The sequence below is a fragment of the Ptychodera flava genome, chromosome 21 (assembly GCF_041260155.1).
Source record: "Ptychodera flava strain L36383 chromosome 21, AS_Pfla_20210202, whole genome shotgun sequence".
Taxonomy (NCBI): Eukaryota; Metazoa; Hemichordata; class Enteropneusta; family Ptychoderidae; genus Ptychodera; species Ptychodera flava.
The window spans coordinates 34577528-34597027 of NC_091948.1; the positions used below are offsets into that span (position 1 = coordinate 34577528).

General features: G+C 37.0%; 1 protein-coding gene across 3 annotated transcripts in view; it reads left to right on the plus strand.

Moving 5' to 3' along the window:
• Positions 1–11909, plus strand: part of LOC139122097 (ceroid-lipofuscinosis neuronal protein 6-like) — a 30852-nt gene extending 18943 nt beyond the window's left edge. For all 3 annotated transcript variants that reach the window (XM_070687482.1, XM_070687483.1, XM_070687484.1), the window contains 4 exons: positions 7137–7325; positions 8026–8081; positions 10203–10340; positions 11344–11909. In XM_070687482.1, coding sequence (XP_070543583.1) covers positions 7137–7325; positions 8026–8081; positions 10203–10340; positions 11344–11704 — 744 coding nt within the window. In that variant the 3' untranslated portion in view covers positions 11705–11909. The remainder of the gene's footprint in view (positions 1–7136; positions 7326–8025; positions 8082–10202; positions 10341–11343) is intronic.
• Positions 11910–19500: the final 7591 nt, after the last annotated feature.

The window sequence follows — 19500 nt, forward strand, 5'->3', positions numbered from 1 at the left end:
TATACATATTTGTCCATAAATCAGTAACCACAAGTGCTACAGCCTTCATGTATGGTATGATGGGACACCTTATGACGCCACATATTGTACCTCATTAATTATGTGCATATCTAATTTTGAGCGAGCCAATAGAGCTAGAGGTCTGATTTTTGGTATATAGGGATAACTTAGCAAAACAATTTTTTTGACAAAATGTCACGTGACCTTGGTGACCTTTGACCTCAAATATACATATTTGTCCATAAATCAGTAACCACAAGTGCTACAGCCTTCATGTATGGTATGATGGGACACCTTATGACGCCACATATTGTACCTCATTAATTATGTGCATATCTAATTTTGAGCGAGCCAATAGAGCTAGAGGTCTGATTTTTGGTATATAGGGATAACTTAGCATAACAATTTTTTTGACAAAATGTCACGTGACCTCGGTGACCTTTGACCTCAAATATACATATTTGTCCATAACTCAGTAACAACAAGTGCTACAGCCTTCATGTATGGTATGATGGGACACCTTATGACGCCACATATTGTACCTCATTAATTATGCACATATCTAATTTTGAGCGAGCCAATAGAGCTAGAGGTCTGATTTTTGGTATATAGGGATAACTTAGCAATACAATTTTTAGTCCTTTGGGCCTTTGGCCCAAAGTACTAATGTGATGACGCGGCCTCTGTTGTTGCATACAGTGGGCCGTATGCTGTGGACGCAGGTATCTCGGAAACGCTTCAGTAACTTTTTCTGAAATTTGGTCTGGTGGTCATTTTGGCATGTATCTCAAACGGTCTTTTTTCTTTTTTTGATTGAATCATTTTAAAGTCACTTTTTTAGCTTTTTTGTGAAAACCACTATTTTCAATTTTTCCTCAAAACCACTGATTTGATTATTGTGATATTTGGCATGGGTGTTCGTATAGTTGAAATGCCGTCAGAAATGTTCAAAATTTGGTGATACATGCCTTGTATTATTTTTAAACATATTTTTATCCATTTTTATTTTATATTTACTTGATTTTGACTCGCTTTCGTTAAAGCTACCGTCTGCGCATGCGCACAACTCTAGGACAAAATCTGAGTTGAGAATCGAATCGGACGCCATCTTGTTTCTCGATGTGGGCACAGTTTTTACTTTGTGAACGTTTCACTGTGCATTTCAATATATTCTATAGTTATGACGTTGACAGTGATGCACTTTTGCGGCTGTCGTGTATTTTTTGGTACGAAAGGCGCCTTTGATCGACTGAAGAATGATGGTACCGGCAGGCATATCAGTTCTACTGAGGAAGTAATCCACTGGCCCGCATAGGTCAGGGACTCACTTAGGGAGAACCACTTGATTTGTGGGGGGGGGTATGGAGGATTTTGAGAAAAAAATTGTCACCAGGTGAAAAGAAAAAATAAGCCTGTAATGGCTTGAGAAAAAAAATTCTCATAACAGACAGAAATAAATAAAATGGAATTGTCATAATGCAGTTGAAATGAGCAAAATTCTGGAAATTCATTCTCATGTGTTCTTTGCTAGCATGCTGCCATAGGCAGCGCAAATGTTTTTACCACAAGCAATTCTCATGTGTTTTTTTTTTCCCCAGCACTTATGATATAAGCATTCACTACTTTACACCTCAGTGCACTCGATGTTTTCCTTCCCTTTTCTGACCCAAGAAATCATATTTCTGGATTTCTGTTGCAATATCTCAATGGTACAGGCAATATCTAGATGGGACTATTTGACTTCTGTACATTGTGAAAATTGAAAACACAAGACAGGAGTCAATAAACTAGTGTAAAACCAATATATTATTCTCTCAACATAAATATGTTAGAAAGATTACAAGTTGTCAAAGAAAAATTGAGGAACAACAAATATAATGAAATACAATGTGTGAGCCTTGTTTCTCTGACCACAAAAGATAACATCTCCCCTGAGAACTTAAAAGGAATTGACTGTTATAAAGTAAAGCAGGTATAGTACTGATCACTGTTGATTTGCCAAAAAAGTGTTCTATAATTTAAAGTTGTATATATACTAGGCTTTCCATTTTGTTTTTCATTCGTTGGAATGTAAAATGAATATATAAAACCATCCTGTGATATGTGAAACACTGGCTTAAATTTGAAAAATTGCACTGCTACTCCATTTGATAAAAAAATTGATGCAGGTGTGACAGTTGAAATTAAAAAATGCTGTCTCTCTGACAAAAAAAGTTCCCATACCCACTTCCTGCATACCCCCCCCCCCGAAATCAAATGGGTCTCTCCTTAATATGCGCATGCGCATATAACAAGTTAGCGTTGTATTGCAAGGTTGAAAAATCAAACCGACGCTGTCTTGTTTCTCGGTCTTGTGCGAATTTTGACGTTTTGAAGCTTTTAGCATTTATTTGATGATATTTTGTAAATATGAAGTTCACGGTGATTGTATTTTTGTTGCTGTCATGTATTTATTTTGGCACGAAACGCTCCTTCGTTACCGGCGAATCCATTGCTTTAGCGAGGCAATCCCACCGGCGGCCCGTTAGTAATAGCTGGGTGAGAGCATGGAGGTGAGAGCGAGAGAATTCGCTCTGTCCTTCTACCTCCATGTCATAACAAACTAGCGTCGTTTTATGTTGATGTACTGTCCTTTCGACACAGCGATAACCTTAAGTTTTCTGTTGCTTATTTTGGGTAATTTCGACAGTTGTGCATTGATTTTGACATCATTTGTGTGTGCATCACACACAGTGTGTGCTTTAGACTGTCGACAGTCCTCGTGCCTTCTTTTGACCGGATCCGGAGTCACTTGCGGTAGTAATCCAACGTAGGCGATCGAGCGCCGAAGCATCATTGTTGAAGACAGTGTGTGCTTTAGACTGTCGACAGTCCTCGTGCCTTCTTTTGACCGGATCCGGAGTCACTTGCGGTAGTAATCCAACGTAGGCGATCGAGCGCCGAAGGCGCAAGGTCGAGTGCCGAAGGCACGAGCTTGTATAAATACCGAAAGCTACGCGAGACCAAGCAGTACAAGCGACTGGCGAGAGTCTATGTGTGCTTATGTTGACCGATTTACGCGCACTTCAGAATCACGGCATAATCCGACATGGTAATTTGGCATGATCATCAGATAATACATGATCCGAGATTGCACTTTAGCAAGGTCACGATAACTAATGTTGTTTGTTTCACTGTGGTTTAATACCTATAGGGCCTATTTCCACTAAAAGACTATTAGAATTTCCTCCTGGCTACTTTGAAATCGTGCACTGGCATGCATGTAGTTGTCAACATCACTATGCTTGAATGTAGTAGACTCTTACTATGAATATATCGACTGTCACTGCATATTGCATATGTGTGCAAGTCACTCCATATCATATCAAAAAATGTAGTATTGCGACGTTTGAGCTGCCACAAGCCAGAATTTACAGTTTATGAGAAAGTTATCTTACATGTAAAACTCAGTTCTACTGTGAACAAAATGCAAGCTATGTTGCTTAACTATGGTGAATAACATAATATTTTGTACCTATCACCGTGTCAGAAATCAGAAGGAAACAACCACTCAGACAAACTCTGGTCAGGATGATACTGTCCAATTTTAATATGTCTCTCGGCACACACTAGATACTCATGACTGTAAAACAACATTTCCATATAATTGTATATTCAGTTTTTATATTTAGTTTGCTTTTCACCATATTCTATGTCCTTCCCTGCACTACATAATTCAAAATTAAATATGTTTTTTGGCCTATACATACTTGAGGGTAAGCTTATTTAGTCTCATACATTAAAGATGCACTGTTGACCTTCAGAGTCCAAACTTTTTATCATTGTATTGTAGATAGGTGTACACTCCAAATACTAAGTACAAGTGTGGTGAGTGTAACAAGCAAATGTTTTTTTAGTCAATGGCCCAAATTTATTTTCTATTTGATGGACAATAATACATGTGTAATCAATGCCAACAATCCAGTTTAAGTAATTTGGTTTAGATTAGCCATTCAATTATATTACAATAGTTTGTGGCTAAATTTTCTCCCCTTCTGTATCATATAAGTTCACCGTTTCCTGTTTTAGATATTGTTGATCCTATTGAGTTCCATCTCTTATTCTTGATTCACTTTCACATTAACTTTCATTTATGTCCAAACAATTTGACTTTTTGCCAAATTTCACATTTATGGCAAATAATAAACAGTAAGGAGGCACAAAGGACGTCGGTGCCCCCGGGCCCCATGTTTTGACAAAATGTCACGTGACCTCGGTGACCTTTGACCTCAAATATACATATTTGTCGATAACTCAGTAACCAAAGGTGCTACAGCCTTCATGTATGGTATGATGGGACACCTTATGACGCCACATATTGTACCTCATTAATTATGTGCATATCTAATTTTGAGCGAGCCAATAGAGCTAGAGGTCTGATTTTTGGTATATAGGGATAACTTAGCAATACAATTTTTTTGACAAAATGTCACGTGACCTCGGTGACCTTTGACCTCAAATATACATATTTGTCCATAACTCAGTAACCACAAGTGCTACAGCCTTCATGTATGGTATGATGGGACACCTTATGACGCCACATATTGTACCTCATTAATTATGCACATATCTAATTTTGAGCGAGCCAATAGAGCTAGAGGTCTGATTTTTGGTATATAGGGATAACTTAGCAAAACAATTTTTTCGACAAAATGTCACGTGACCTCGGTGACCTTTGACCTCAAATATACATATTTTTCCATAACTCGGTAACCACAAGCGCTACACCCTTCATGTTTGGTATGATTGGACACCTTATGACGCCACATACTGTACCTCAATAATTATGCGCATATCTCATTCTGAGCGAGCCAATAGAGCTGGATGTCTGATTTTTGGTATATAGGTATAACTATAGGAGAGAAATTTTTTGACCAAATGTCATGTGACCTCGATGACCTTTTCCCTAAAATATATGTTTATGTCAATAAATGAGTAACCACAAGTGCTATGTCCTTTGTATTTAGTAGGATGGGAGACCTTATGACAACACACGCTTTACCTCATTAATTATGTACACATCTAATTCTGGGCAAGCGAATAGAGCTAGAGATCTGATTTTTTGGCATATAGGGATTACTTAGCGATATAATTTTTTTTTTCAAAATGTCATGTGACCTCCATGACCTTTGACTTTGATTATACATATATATGCATATTTCAGTAACCACAAGTTCTATACCCTCCAATTTTGATAGGATATTAGACCTTAAGATGTCACATCTTGTACCTCATTTATAATGCGCATATGTATTTCTTGGCTGGCCAATACTGCTAGAGGTCTGATCTTTTTTCCCGATTTAGAACCATAACTTAGACATGCCTCATGTGTTTCAAATTGGGAACAACGACATAGACCTATGTGCCCATAGATCTCAACATATACACTCCCAGTGATACTTCTTAATGACCACATTTTCCTGCCCCATCAAGACTAATACTCCTATTACAAGTGGGGACTATGTCATTGTAAATGACTTGTTGAGTTATGGTTGTATCACAGTATTCGATATATCTAATTCTGTATTTTTTCCATTTATATTCTGAATAATTACATTAAACATATTTCACTGTCTCCAGTACATTTCATTTAAGTATTTTCACTTCATGCACTTTATCCCTTTCACACATGTTCAAATATCTGACCAGAGAACAAACACTAAATAGTCCAGGATGGGAGCTACAGTGTCATTGACGCTATTTTTGTTTTTGGGGGCAATTGTTGCCATTTTTGGTCAAAAAATTTTACTCTCAAAAAACTACTCATCAGATAGCTTTGGTTGACATGTTCTTAGGGATGATCTGATGTGATATATTCAAAGTATGATGAAATCTTCAATTGTGTATTTTTGCAGCTATTTTAGCCACTTTTTTCTGGCCACTGCATTGAGCTATCAAAGATTTCCACCTTCTTCATCAACATGTATCAAAAATAGTTATTCTCTACATAAACACAGCGGAGCTATATCGGCCGCTAGGTCGCTTGTTACATGTTACTGGTAAATTCATGTGAAATGGAATTGTAGTATAATTTAGTTCCACCGCTTTTATAGATCTTTGTTGAGTACAACACTTCATTATACTGTAAATTCATATGAAAATGGCTACTTATACAAAGTTGTACCTTTACATGTACATGTTATTCCATTATTGAAAGACTTACTGGGTTAGGCCGAACAAAAAATATTGTGCTGTTCTGATAACCTGACCTACCCTATTTTTTACTTGCCGACCCTAAACTTTTTTAGAGCTACATAAACAGGGAAGTAAAAAAAAAGAAAGAAAAAATCTTTAAAAAATTACATGTAAAAACCCTTTTATATGTATGATACATTTTTCTGGAAATGTTGTGGCCATTTTTTGACCACCCTGAACCCCTGAAAAAGACATATTTTAAAACAAAAATATTTTGGAAAAAAAAATTCCTGCTGACCTACCAACCCTATTTTTGAACAGGGTATCATGTTATCAGAACAGCACAATTTATTTTTTTTTGGCCTTATACAAAACATGAGATCCTTTATGCTCCACACAAACATTTGTCTTTGTTTCGTGACAAGGATGACCATATCTTGTTTTGTTTTGTGTTTACTAACAGTGACATTAACATCATTATAGCCACTTTAGTTTAAGATTGGTGTGTGCACTAAAAAGGCAAAAAATTTTAAAAACATGCACCAAAATTATCCTAAAACAAGACTCTATCAATGTGGAACAGAAGAAAAAACAGAGCATACTTGAGTAATTTACCAGTAGCTTTGCACAAAGGGAACCGTGTGTTAATTTTTAGATAAGTGTACATACCAACAGCTCATGCAGAACATTTAAAGTGTGTATACAACCATTGTCAAGCTCTTGCAATTTTTTAAAATAGTTTTATTTTAAATATTAATGATTTTAACCAATACATGTAATGTTTGATCATTGACAGTATATTGAACTGTTACCGGTAGGATTGTCAGTTATTTGGTTAAAATATTAAAAGCCAAATATTTATTATATGTTGAGGACATAGCATCAATATTTCTAATTTAATGATAGTAAAACTGATTTATTACAAGAAGTGTCATTATGATTTATTTTGGTTTGTTTTACAGCTTTGGGAACATTCACCAAACAGAATTCCATCCAATATAATGATTCCAACCCTGGCTATCTTGACTGTCGGCTGCAGCATTCAGATAGTCAGTGACTCTGTGATAGCAAGACTAACCAGCCTTGGTTTTGATCACGCTTTGTCAGTGGAAGATAACACCTTGATGCAGTTTGTAAAACCAAGAGAGCTGGTGAGAATTTATCCTCTTGTCTTACTTCATATCTGATTTTAACCCCTAATAGCATACTATGCCTTGCATAGAGATTGCTCATGTATATATAAATCATGTCAATAGAAAGGGGCTGTGTTATTTCTGACACATGATATGGGATGATTGATGGTGTCAGCACCTTTTTGTTTTCCATTTCTGTAGAAAGGGTTCATGCTATTTTCGTTATGATTGATGTAATGATCATGTTGCTAGTATTCACATCTGATTCAGTAGAAAGTGTTGTGCATGTTTTTAGCTATCTGTAACTGCCTATGCAGTTCCTCTGACATTTGTGTCAAAATACTAGAGAGAGATCAAAATTCATTCACAATATGACAATTGAAGGCCATTTTTATTATCCAGTATACCTTTTTTGCCTTTTTTTTGCTTCATGGAGATTTAATGCAGACATTTTCAAACGTCCGCAGTAGCAAACTGTTGAAATATTGTGATAAGTTGTGGTCCAAAATTGATAAACAAAATGGCAGGTCAGATGGCAGCTGTGTTTTGTTTCCAGATACCCTAGGATAACCTCACTCAGCTAGCTTCCTTTGCTGATAAATTAAAAGTTTTGTAGTTTTGGTGCCATATCTTGGAAAGCACATAGAGTGTATGCACAAATACACAATGGATGTAGTTGTACTGTACTTTTAGAGGTATTTTCTTATTCTTGTTGCAGATTGATATCTTCAAACATGTAATCCATATTGGAACTGGTTTAGGATATTATTTGTGGTAAGGAAAATACAAGCTTTGTTTATGTTTTGATAGGCTCTTCAAAATGTCAAAATGTATGACTTCATGTAAATGTACATGCCCTCAGTACATGTATACTGTAAACCACTAGAAGCTGATGTCGTTAAAACAAGAACATTATGTATTTGTAATTGTAATGAAAAGAGAAGAGTATTTGGGCTGTTTCACTGCAATTCGGGGGTGTTTAGTTGTATGAGCATTGAATGACCTGTCCTATGTCATGTCAGAGTCCACTATTGTCGAAAGCAACACACAGAGACAGCCCATGTCCGATGTAAGTACCATACACGTCGAAATATAGTTGCGTCGTCCATGGATTGAACGGAACTAATTTATCACAAAATTTTTACAAACAGTTTTCTAAACACATCGAAATTGAAAATCGAGGGTTTGAAGTTTCAAAATATCAATATTTAGCCCCTATAATCACATTCCAAATACGACGTCCGATTACTGCGATAGCAGTCCGATTACTACGCACTCACTATGGAGTCAACAATTTGGCAACTTTGACCCCCTAAATACCACTTCCGTCCTGTTAACAGTTTTAGGATTAACACAATAAAGTTTCGAAGGGTATGGTAATAAGATTTCGTACTGCTCGTCATTTTTGAAACGGCTTTGGGCGAAATTCACTACCCTGTCCGAAAACTGTCACCAGGTCACACTGAGCGAGTGTATGCATATATATACGTGTTCGCACCCGGCTGAACTGCAAACCCATGCAACAACTAAACCTCTCTTGGTTTGATTCCGTTGTTAGCGTAACTTTTGTGATGAATTAATGAAACAGAATCGGACTTGAACAACTACACAGTTTTCCGAGATCTGTGATTTTGGCAGTGTTGAGACGATCGGGAGCCTAGCGTACATTTGTGATTTGTATCGTGGAGCACCAGCTCGAATGAAAGGGCTCAATATACCATTCATACGCTTCTAGCTCCATGTATACCCACAACACGATAAGAAAGCTTTCAGTGTGAAACTAAATGAAGAGATCGATACATAACGTTTATACATAACTTGTGGTAAAGTAAATTTATGATCAATAGTTTTGACTAACGGGTTTTACAGAGAGGTGTTCGACGCCTGGGTCGGACACTGTGCACAGCGCTAGCGAGGCGTGGGCTGCTCCAGTTATGCGATACCCTTCGATATAACACTTGTGAAACACGATGGGCCGGGATGGCCTGCCATGCCTGGTAGCATACGGACTTGCCACTGCTGGTCCTCGTGCAAAGAAACCCATCTTTTCCTTGTAAAATAATTATCGATAACGTCTTTTTGGTGTGAATAGAGCGGTTGAGTCCAAAAACATTAAACATTTACACATTGCGCGCTTTTTGTCGACAGTGAACGCTGTGTCGTGCTGAGCACCAAGATCAGCCCTAGTTGTGTACCGTATTGCTCATTACAATAATTTATGCGCGTTTATGAGACCTACTTTCTGATTGGCTCCATTCAGCCAGCGCTGGAAACCAGCGGTAGATCCGCGAATCTCTGCGTAATCAACCACGGTCTCTTGAAGGGTAGCGCTGAGCTATTGCCGTAAAGAGGCACGTAGTTTACGACGATGCTGTCAGAGTTGTACACATTTAAATTGTAAAGTATTTCTGCTCCTCTGTGTAACATTCTACAAAGGTTTCTTTACAACTTAGATGTATTTGTATGTGTTAAAGGGATATAGTCGTCGGAACTGCGCCTGTGCGAGTTTCTTGTTTACAAACAATGTATTTCGTGAACGATATCTAGATGCACCTCATCATCATAGCTGCAACATTTAAATTATACGATGATAGATTATGACAGACATGTTTTAACTGTCATCAATCACCATTGTGCCTTGGATACATTGTTGCCATGGGTCGTATGGGTCCCATACGACCTTTGAGCGCAGTTCCGACGACTATATCCCTTTAAGTCATTCACTGTATTGCCCTAAGTCATTTCTGTGGGGTACGTACAGTCATTAAAATAAATAATTTAATAATATCACTCAGTCATGTTTATTGCAGTTGTTAATTTCAATTGAAATTTATCATCAATATTTAATTTGGTGTTTAAGCAACGTAACAGATAACTTTTTCTTTTTTTTTGAAGGGTGGTATCTTTGCTGTTGGCACTCTTTGCTTATTTTGTCAGCTGTTTTATCAAGAAATCCTCCCACATTCCGGAAGGTATTCAACAGCTAACAACAACGTCTTGGCTTATCTTAGTTCCACTTGCTGTGTATCTTTGGTAAGGACATATTGCTGACGTATTCTATCTTTACAATTCTTGTGTCTTTGCCATTTGGTGAATGTTGGTGCAGAAGTAAATGTTGAAGTAGGAGCAATTTGGATCATCTCATCTTTACAATTTTTGAAATTGGGTAAAACTGTAACAAAAGATATCATTCATACCAAATATTATCAGAGTACCAATGGGTAACAAACATGCAAATCATGTGCCTCATTGAGACCTGTGAAGATTGTTCAGAGCTACTGTTTATTATCCATTCATGTTGGGATAAAATCAGTGAACACAATGAAATTTGCGGTGGTAGACCTGCCTTTGAAAGGCCCAGCTGTAGCTTGTAATAATTTTATTCTCTATTTTTTTCCAACAACAGTTTCTTGTTCTACTTCCAAAAGCATGTTTAGACACACAGTGTTCAGCTTGTCAACTCAGTCTGTACATGTGTTAACTGCATTGTTATTGTTGACAAGTGAATTCTGGTCTGGACTAGAATTCAAATGTAAATAATAACAGTGTGTCGTAAATGTATAGGTGCTGTGTTTATAAACTAAATACTTGGTGTGAACCATAATTTCTGTTCTTCTCAAACAATTTAGATACACACAGAGTATTCAGCTTGTCAACTCAGTCTGCACATGTGTAGACTGCATTGTTATAGTTGACAAGGGAATTCTGGTCTGTACTAAAATTCAAACGTAAACAATAACAATGCATTTTCCACTTATAGACACCATGTTGGCAAGCTAAATAGTACCTGCTACACCACAAACAAGTTACCATTGAATCTTATGGAGCATGTGACGTTCAATATTAGGCATGTAATACATGCTATGGAGAGTAGAACAAGAACTTGCAATTGCCATACAGAACAAAAACAGTGAAAAGATCATCAAAAAGTTACAGCTACTTGTCCTTAAGAAAAGTACTTCCGGTATTCACCACCCATAACTATCTGTAGTTCTAATACACAGTAATTGATGAATTTTTGTTCTTTTTTTATCAGGTACATTGTTTCTGAGTATCAGTTGGTGGGACCGTTTCTAATTCTACTTTCTATGGTGATATTATATCAAGCATTTGAGTTTTCACTGCACCGAGTGACAGATATCAACGGACAGTTGCTACTCCAAAGTTTTGGAATTACACTAGTATTTCTGCTCACATGGAAGTTCTTAGTGTGGGGTGATAAGAATCTTAGCGGACAATATCCAGGACTGCTTGGAATTCCACAACCATGGACTTATGTTAGGATGTACATCCACAGTAATGTTGGTGACCCTAGTGTTTTCATGTCTGAACCTGATGAGATAATGCAGTCAAGTTCACCTGTGTTGTCAGTGACTGTGTCAGGTGCATCTCAATAAAATCAAGATGTGAAAAGGGATTGAATTCCTACATATATCTTAGAGGATGAAGAAGAGAAAAACTATATCTGATTGTAGTGAGTTGTTTATTGTAGGATTTATGTAGACATGTCATACTTCTAAAGTTGTTTGGTGACACTTTTACAAATTAGAATTTTGCAATACTTACTGACTGAAAGAGTGAATAAACTTATGTTTACATATATCTGGGAAAACTCTTGTGTTTGTTGCTGGCAACTTTGTAGTTCTTGTAGATGTTCTGATCCACTTATTTCCATTGACCTGTCTGATGTTTGTTTCAGTGTGCCTCTCTATGTCTTTAATATCACAAGGGAGTCCATAAACTTGTGCAGAGTGCAATTGGAAATGTAATTTTGATTGAAAGAGACACTTCACTGTTCATAATAGTTGTTTTCTTTGATAAAAATATTTCTATGGATACTCTTTTACTCTTCTTCATCCCAGGTGTTGATGGCCTCACTGGCTGTGTGCACAGTAGGAAGACACAGTGACTGTAAATAGCATGCATTGGGCAGGGAACTAAAGTATGTATACATGCTCCAGTCTCCTGCCGGTGCTCATACAGCAGCTCTCTGAGCCAGGCCTGGCCGCTACCCACAAAATGTAATTTCATGCATTTTAATTTATTTTCAAATTCTTTAGGTTCCAAGACAAGAAACTGACCTTTTTAAGCCAACAATTCTCTAGTGGTTAATAAGCTCAGAGCCCCCATAAATTTTATCTTTTTGGAAAGCCTAGATATAGGGGAACATTTTGGTAACTATAGTGTCACCATTGTCACCATCACCTATTTTGAAAGGTTATGTAAATTACCTGTCACGTGATAGTTATGTAAACAATGGTGACATTGTGGTTAACAAAATGTTCCACTATATCTACGCTTTCAGAAACTGTATAATTTACAGGGGTTCACCCCCACATCTGAGCTCATTAACCACCAGAGAATCGTTAGATTAAAAAAGGTCAATTTCTTGCTTTGGAACCTTAAGTTATCGTAGTAATTTCATAACTTTATCAATTGCAAATCTTTATCATAGTAAAAAATACTGAAGCTGCGCCAGTGATGTGCGATGATGCACTCACAAGCATTGCGGGATTGTAATGGCGGTGACTTTGTAGTCAAAATTTTATTCTTGTAATACTGCAGTGACACATGTGCATCAGTGGAACGCTTGTGTGAGCTAGTAACCTGATTTTCTGTTTCAAGCAAAGTTCTCAACAAAAAATTTTGTAAGTTGCTTATAATGCTAATAATGTCTTCACTGCAACATCTGGAACTGTAGCTGATTATTAGATTTCTGTGGGCATTGACAAAGAAATACTGCTGCCATGATCAAACCTATCACACCTAGTAAAATCACTTTAAGTTTCATTGCTGAACATTAAACACAAATTCTTACAACTAGGACAGTACCATTGTAGTCCAGGGTAGTACCAATTCTTGTGTAAGGTACCTAGCACCATTTTAGTCAAGCGGATAGCACCAGTCTCATCCAGGGTAGTACCATTGCAGTCCAGGGTAGTACCATTCTAGTGTAGGGTAGTACCATTGTAATTCAAGGTAGTACCATTCTTGTGTAAGGTAGTGCCATTTTAGTCTAGTGGATAGCACCACTGTCATCCAGGGTAGTACAATTCTAGGGAAGGGTAGTACTTTTCTTGTCCAGGGTAGTACCATTCTAGTCTTGTGGATAGTGCTATAGTTTTCCTGGGGACTACAATTTTTGTCTAGTATAGTACCATTCTAGTCCCCTAAGAATGGTCCCCTTGATTGAATGTTACACTACAGAATGCCCTTAAAATGTAGTGACAGTTTCTTTTCAGAATGAATCATCTAGTCAGACGTGACATTACTCTTTTGCAAATTTTCAAGTGTTATCTAAGGCAATCAGTCATGTTTCTGGTTCACATTTGGCAAAGTTCTTACAATTTCTCTGTGAAAGGCTGATAAATCCAATTAAACAGACACAGTAACTGAAACACTGCAATAGTGGAGTGCCACAGAAGAGTTAATTGTGCCAACATCAAACTGTTACAATATACCTACCAGCAATTTAATTGCTAGCCACACTATCTGAAGGCAGCTTATTGTTCAAGCATCATTGTATCACAGTAGCATTATACATTACATACAATATTAATAATCTATGGCAGCAAACTGGTATAGAATTCTAAAATACACACAGGCAGTGTTGAGTGAAACATCTTAGATGTCATTTTTGAAACGAATGTTTTAACCAGTAAGACCATAAACATATTAGTGCTCCAATTGTCACAGAGGAATATTCATGTATAGGCTATTATACAAGTTTTTTCTAACTTGTCAGGTGAGCGTAGCCCTAGGGAATCAGCTTCACTGGTAAAATTGTAACACCAGGTGATAATAAGTAAAATATCAGCATTGAATCAGGCAGAGAAATCTATATGCTCTGTGCATCCAGGTTTAATCAGATTATCCACTCAGTCAGGCCTGACTGGTGACAATATTGCAATATTTTATGACTGATTTTAACACCTGGCCAGTTTTAGCACTGCGAATGTTATGAGTGCATTGAGTCGCATATGTTTTGAACATTACCAGGAAGATGATTACAAACATTTAGATGACATATGTAACATGTTAAACCCTGGCTCAAAAAGGCCCAGGATTGGGATTAACTGAGGTGTTAAGAAGATTATGAGGCATTTCTGTCTTTTGTCTTCTTTTGAAATTGCAATCATTATATGAATATGTTGCTAGTTTTTTTGATTAAGTCAGCACGGACGTTTAAGTAGTCTGCATGGCACTTTCCAATTGTATTGAAATGAAATCTTTTGCAGGCCTTGCAAGTATAATTTATCTCACTCTCTGAAAGTGTTTACTGCCTCCGGCATATGCATGCATGCCGCGCCACTTATTGTCAGGAAGCTGTTATTGTTGTTGTTGAAGAGAGGTTAATTTGTATGCTAAAGGAAACCCAACAAAAGTTTATGTATTATGATAAATCATTAGAATTTTTGTCATACCTTGTAATGACACACCAGATGGTATGCATGAAGTGTTGTGTGTTAAAGAACGTGCCTCAGGGACAGATATTCGGAATCTCAAATTTCTACAATTCTCTTTTGATCTACCACTTGTAGGGGCTCATTATAAAGGTCTTTGAGAAAGAAAAACTTTTCACCGTCTTACTTTTTCGAAAATCTAAAATTTAATTTTCTCCCATAGTGTTAAACACAGGGATGGCAGCCATTTTGAATTCCAGATATCGCAAATTGTTTGATAACTTGTTTGGCTAGTTCCAAACATTGCACGATGACCCCGAGTTTTATTATTGATTCAGTAAGAGAATGGTTGATAGTTTCATTTAGGGAAGTTTGAGCAAAAGTTTTAAGTCTATCATTTTGAGGCACATACTACCTTAAATGACATGAAGGGGTATGACTGAAGGGGTAACTGTACCATAGCAGTAGCAAAATCTTCAAATCAAAATGATTTATAATTCACTGAACCCCACATAAGAGGTTTACACAAAGTTTTCTTTTGTGATCTATAAAGAATGACTGCTTTCCACAAGTAAGTGAAAGGTAGAGAAACAGTTGGAAAAATGATATTCAATTTCCGTCTGCTATTGTCATTCTCTTTATTTCCTGACCGTTCTTCTAACCTTTACACAACTGATAACTCTCAAATATTGAAACGGTAACTTCCCCTTTAAATAAAAAATAATTACATGTTAGGTATAATCTTGGTGTTTTTGCTTCATTTTTAAGTCGCAAACGAAGAATGCCTGACCTCGAAATGTCCTTTAATTTTGATATTCTAAACTAGTAGCAATTTATATAAAAGTTTCCAAACATGTGAAAAATAACGCATGGTATATGCAATTAAGCTACTTTATCACGTGTACTCGTTCGGTTTCTGCATAACTTTACCTGGAAAAAGCCGTTGTCAAACTGTCGCGATCTACAGTTGCGCAGTTGGTATTTCGAGAAAGTTTTTGGACTGAGAAGAAACATAAATGGTCTGTTTAAGCTTTTAAGCATGACGTCTTCAGTCCTTCGTGGTCGATTCTCCATAACCACAACTGCGTGAATCGGCCTACTTCCTTAACAGGTTACCGTGGTATCGGTTATCCAGCTCATTAATTTCGAGTCGAGAAGGGTTTCTAATTATGTCGAAGAGGTTACGTTTGCAATGGAACTGAAAAAACCAACCTTTGAAGAGGTTTGAATTGAATTTCCAATTTGTCAAACACTCTAGATAATTGTGTGGACAAATAGCATGTAAACTATGACACTTTTGATAATTGGATGGACAAATAGCATGTAAACTAAGACACTTTTGATAATTGTATGGACAAATAGTATGTAAACTATGACACTTAAAAATACGGTTTTACAAATATTCACAACACGTACAGAGAGATGTAATACATTTAATCAGCTTCAACGGTTCAGTAACCTACAATGTATCAATTACTTCGATGAAAAGGTGGTTCACCTCACAGTGACCACGGAGCTAGCCGTTTCTAGCTTCATGCACTGACATTGGTCTATCTTACGAGTTGAGTGTTGGATGTTATTTTGACACTGAATGTTCCATTGTATTTGGAAAGCAAAATACAATCAATAAAGAGTGAAATTCTTTGTTGATTAGATCATTCTGATAGCGGATGCATGGTAATGTAGATGTAAACAAAGAGTCTCTGAACTGCATTAGATAGACGCGGAATATTCTATTTGGTAGATGTATGTGAATTAAGGTAGTTTGCGCCTAGAAAATGAAAGTCTTTTGCTCAATTTTTCCCAGGCAAACTTTCAACCATTCAATTTCAAAACAAACCAAGAATTCAAATCGTTGGTCATCGTGCAAAATTTGGTACTAGAGAAACAAATTTCTCGATATTTACTGATATTTGAAAGTCAAAATGGCCGCATATAAGATATAATTCCCGATTTTCACAAAACTAAGCCGGTGAAAGGTTTATTTATCCCCTAAGCTTCAAAATGAGCCTCTAGCAAGTGCTAGGCCAAAAGAATTTTGTACTATATAAGTTTGAGAGTCCAAAAATCTGACCCCGAGGCGTCATTCTACCTGAAATTGAAGTCGAATTGGAACGACCCAGAAAGCGAGTCTTGTGAAGCGGCTTGCCCAATTGACAAAAGCAGTGTGAAGCAATAACAAGAAGGGAATGTATCAACACAGGGCCGTAGCCTAACTAAAGTGCAAGTGTAAAGGGGGCAGAACCGAGCTTAGCTAAGATTTGGGTAATTTACATAAATTTACAATTTGACAATGTTCAAAATTCAAGGTGCTCAGCTGCAGCACCGACTCCTGCACGCTACGGTCCTGCGACATGATTGGATAGAACAATTTCAAAACGGTACAAACTACCACACCTGCATACAGAAGTTATGAATCTTCATTTCTTGATCGTCCAGTAGATGAAGATGACATAATTTGAGTTAAAACTATGTACCTCTGCAGCTGCAGTCATTCTACAAGTACATACATCATTCTGTAAAAAGTGCATCTGGAAATTGTAAATTTTAATTCACGGAGAGTCTAGTTAACAACTTTAAGGTTTCGAAAATTGTACTTTGGATAACCTGTACTGTAGTTTTAAGACTGTCACTGAGTTAGTAACAGACAGTCATATGAGGTTTCAAGCGATCGTACACGATCTATTCTGCATTAAAAACAAAAAAAAATACTTATTCGAAATTATACGCCAAGATTATGATTTCATTTTGTCTCATGACAATGAAATCAAATATTTCAAGATACATGAAAACTGCGATGACAGATGACATATTCCTCTGCACATGTTTAGAAGACATTGTTAGAGCAACAACCCCCACTTGAATTGATACGAGAATCCGTGATGTGTAAAGTTTTATTAGTCAGGAGGGAATGCCATGCAGTTGTAAATGTCTCCGATGATATCTCTGATTTTGGTACATTGTGATTTGGATAAACACATCACAAGGATAGCCTCGGAATCTTTCCCATTTGGTGTTACAGACAGCTCCCAAATGTGGGCCCGCCATGTAATTGGGAACTAGAACACTATTCCGATGAAAATAAAAATGTCTAATCCTGCGGGCATCTATTTTTATAAGAAGTACTATGAGAGTAGCATAGCATGAAAATCTGCCCTGGTTGCGGTGACTCATTGTGTTTGGTGGAGTGACGTCATAGACAGTTTCTCCGCTGTCTAGGGTGGAGTACAGTAAAATGCGAAATGAAAATAACAATAGAGGTGCTGTTTAACGGGCAAGCTGCAATGGCTTTTGTCGTATATATGTCTTTAAGTAAAGAAATATCGTATATTAATCCACAAATTTTATTTATACATTTTATTCTACTATATTAATAAATGTACATAAATTATTTTATAAACAGTTATATTTTATGATCAGCCTCTCTCGAATGACAATGCATATGTGGTTTCATTACAGTTGCAGCAAGGCGTGAACGTAATGCCAATCCCGTGTGCGTCATAGTTCTGTTGTGTTTTTGATGTGATAGGGCTTAAAGGTATACAGTGACCTGTAATCTACATATGCCCGTATATGGTCAAAGGGGCGTTCCTTGATATTCGAAATGTCCATGCGGGGTGCTGTTTTTAAAAAGCGGCCACCCGCTTAAAATCTGTGATTGGTTAGATTTTATTTTTCCACGGTAACTGTGGCAAAATTGGAACAGGCGACAGTGTACCTTTAAATTAGGGAGGTATCACAAATAGTGACAACGCAATCAATACTCTATTTGAGTATGGTCAGCATCAAGGAATGCGACCTTCTGCAAAGAACATGAACGATTTGAGACTACAATAATTGAACTCGCGAATCCTTAGATTTATTTATGACGAGGTGAATTAATATGTTTTGTATGTGATTGATTTCTACTGACTCGAAGCGCTCTATAGGTGTTGCACTCCATTCAAATTAATCTTTATACAAATTAAAATTCCGAATGGTACATACCGACCCAATACTTGTCCAATTACTGTAGTGTCCCAGTACCGTAGTGTTTACCAATCTACAGGTCAGTGCTAACATTCATTACTTGAAAACTAGATACACTACAGATATCCTGCACTTATATAATCAATCTATCATATTTTACACTAGAAAAATAATATTAAATTTACGCATCAGGCGTCATTTCGGTGACATTCTGATTTGAGCTCCTATGTTCAAAACTTGTATCACCGTTCCCAGGATTAATTTCTTTTCTGCCTATCGACATATGTCCGTCGGTGTATCAGTCTGTCTATCTGTGTCTGTGTCTGTCTGTCTGTCTGTCTGTCTGTCTGTCTGTCTGTCTGTCTGTCTGTCTGTATGTATGTATGTATGTATGTATGTATGTATGTATGTATGTATGTATGTTCCGTGTGATTATGATTTAATCATGCTATAAACTATAGCTACACAAAGACGGAAGCACGCCTGTTGATGCTGAAGTGCCATATTGACAATGAAATGGACGTAAGGACACACGCAAGTGCATAGGTGTAGACAATTGGCTGACGAGGGAAAGCCACTAAAAAGTAATTTTGCTGAGCGTGCCGAACACGACCTTAGAATTACACATTATCAATTACTTGTAAGGTGTGTCTGTGAAAATGAGGGTAACGACAATGGCATACACAAATCGAAATTTTTAGCCACTGGGCATTTGACTGACTTATTAGTTAACCAGGAAATATTATTGATATTTACCTTTGCAAAACTGATTCGCCTACAGTTTCATAGAACGGCCAATCCATCGAAAACGTCGATTATTG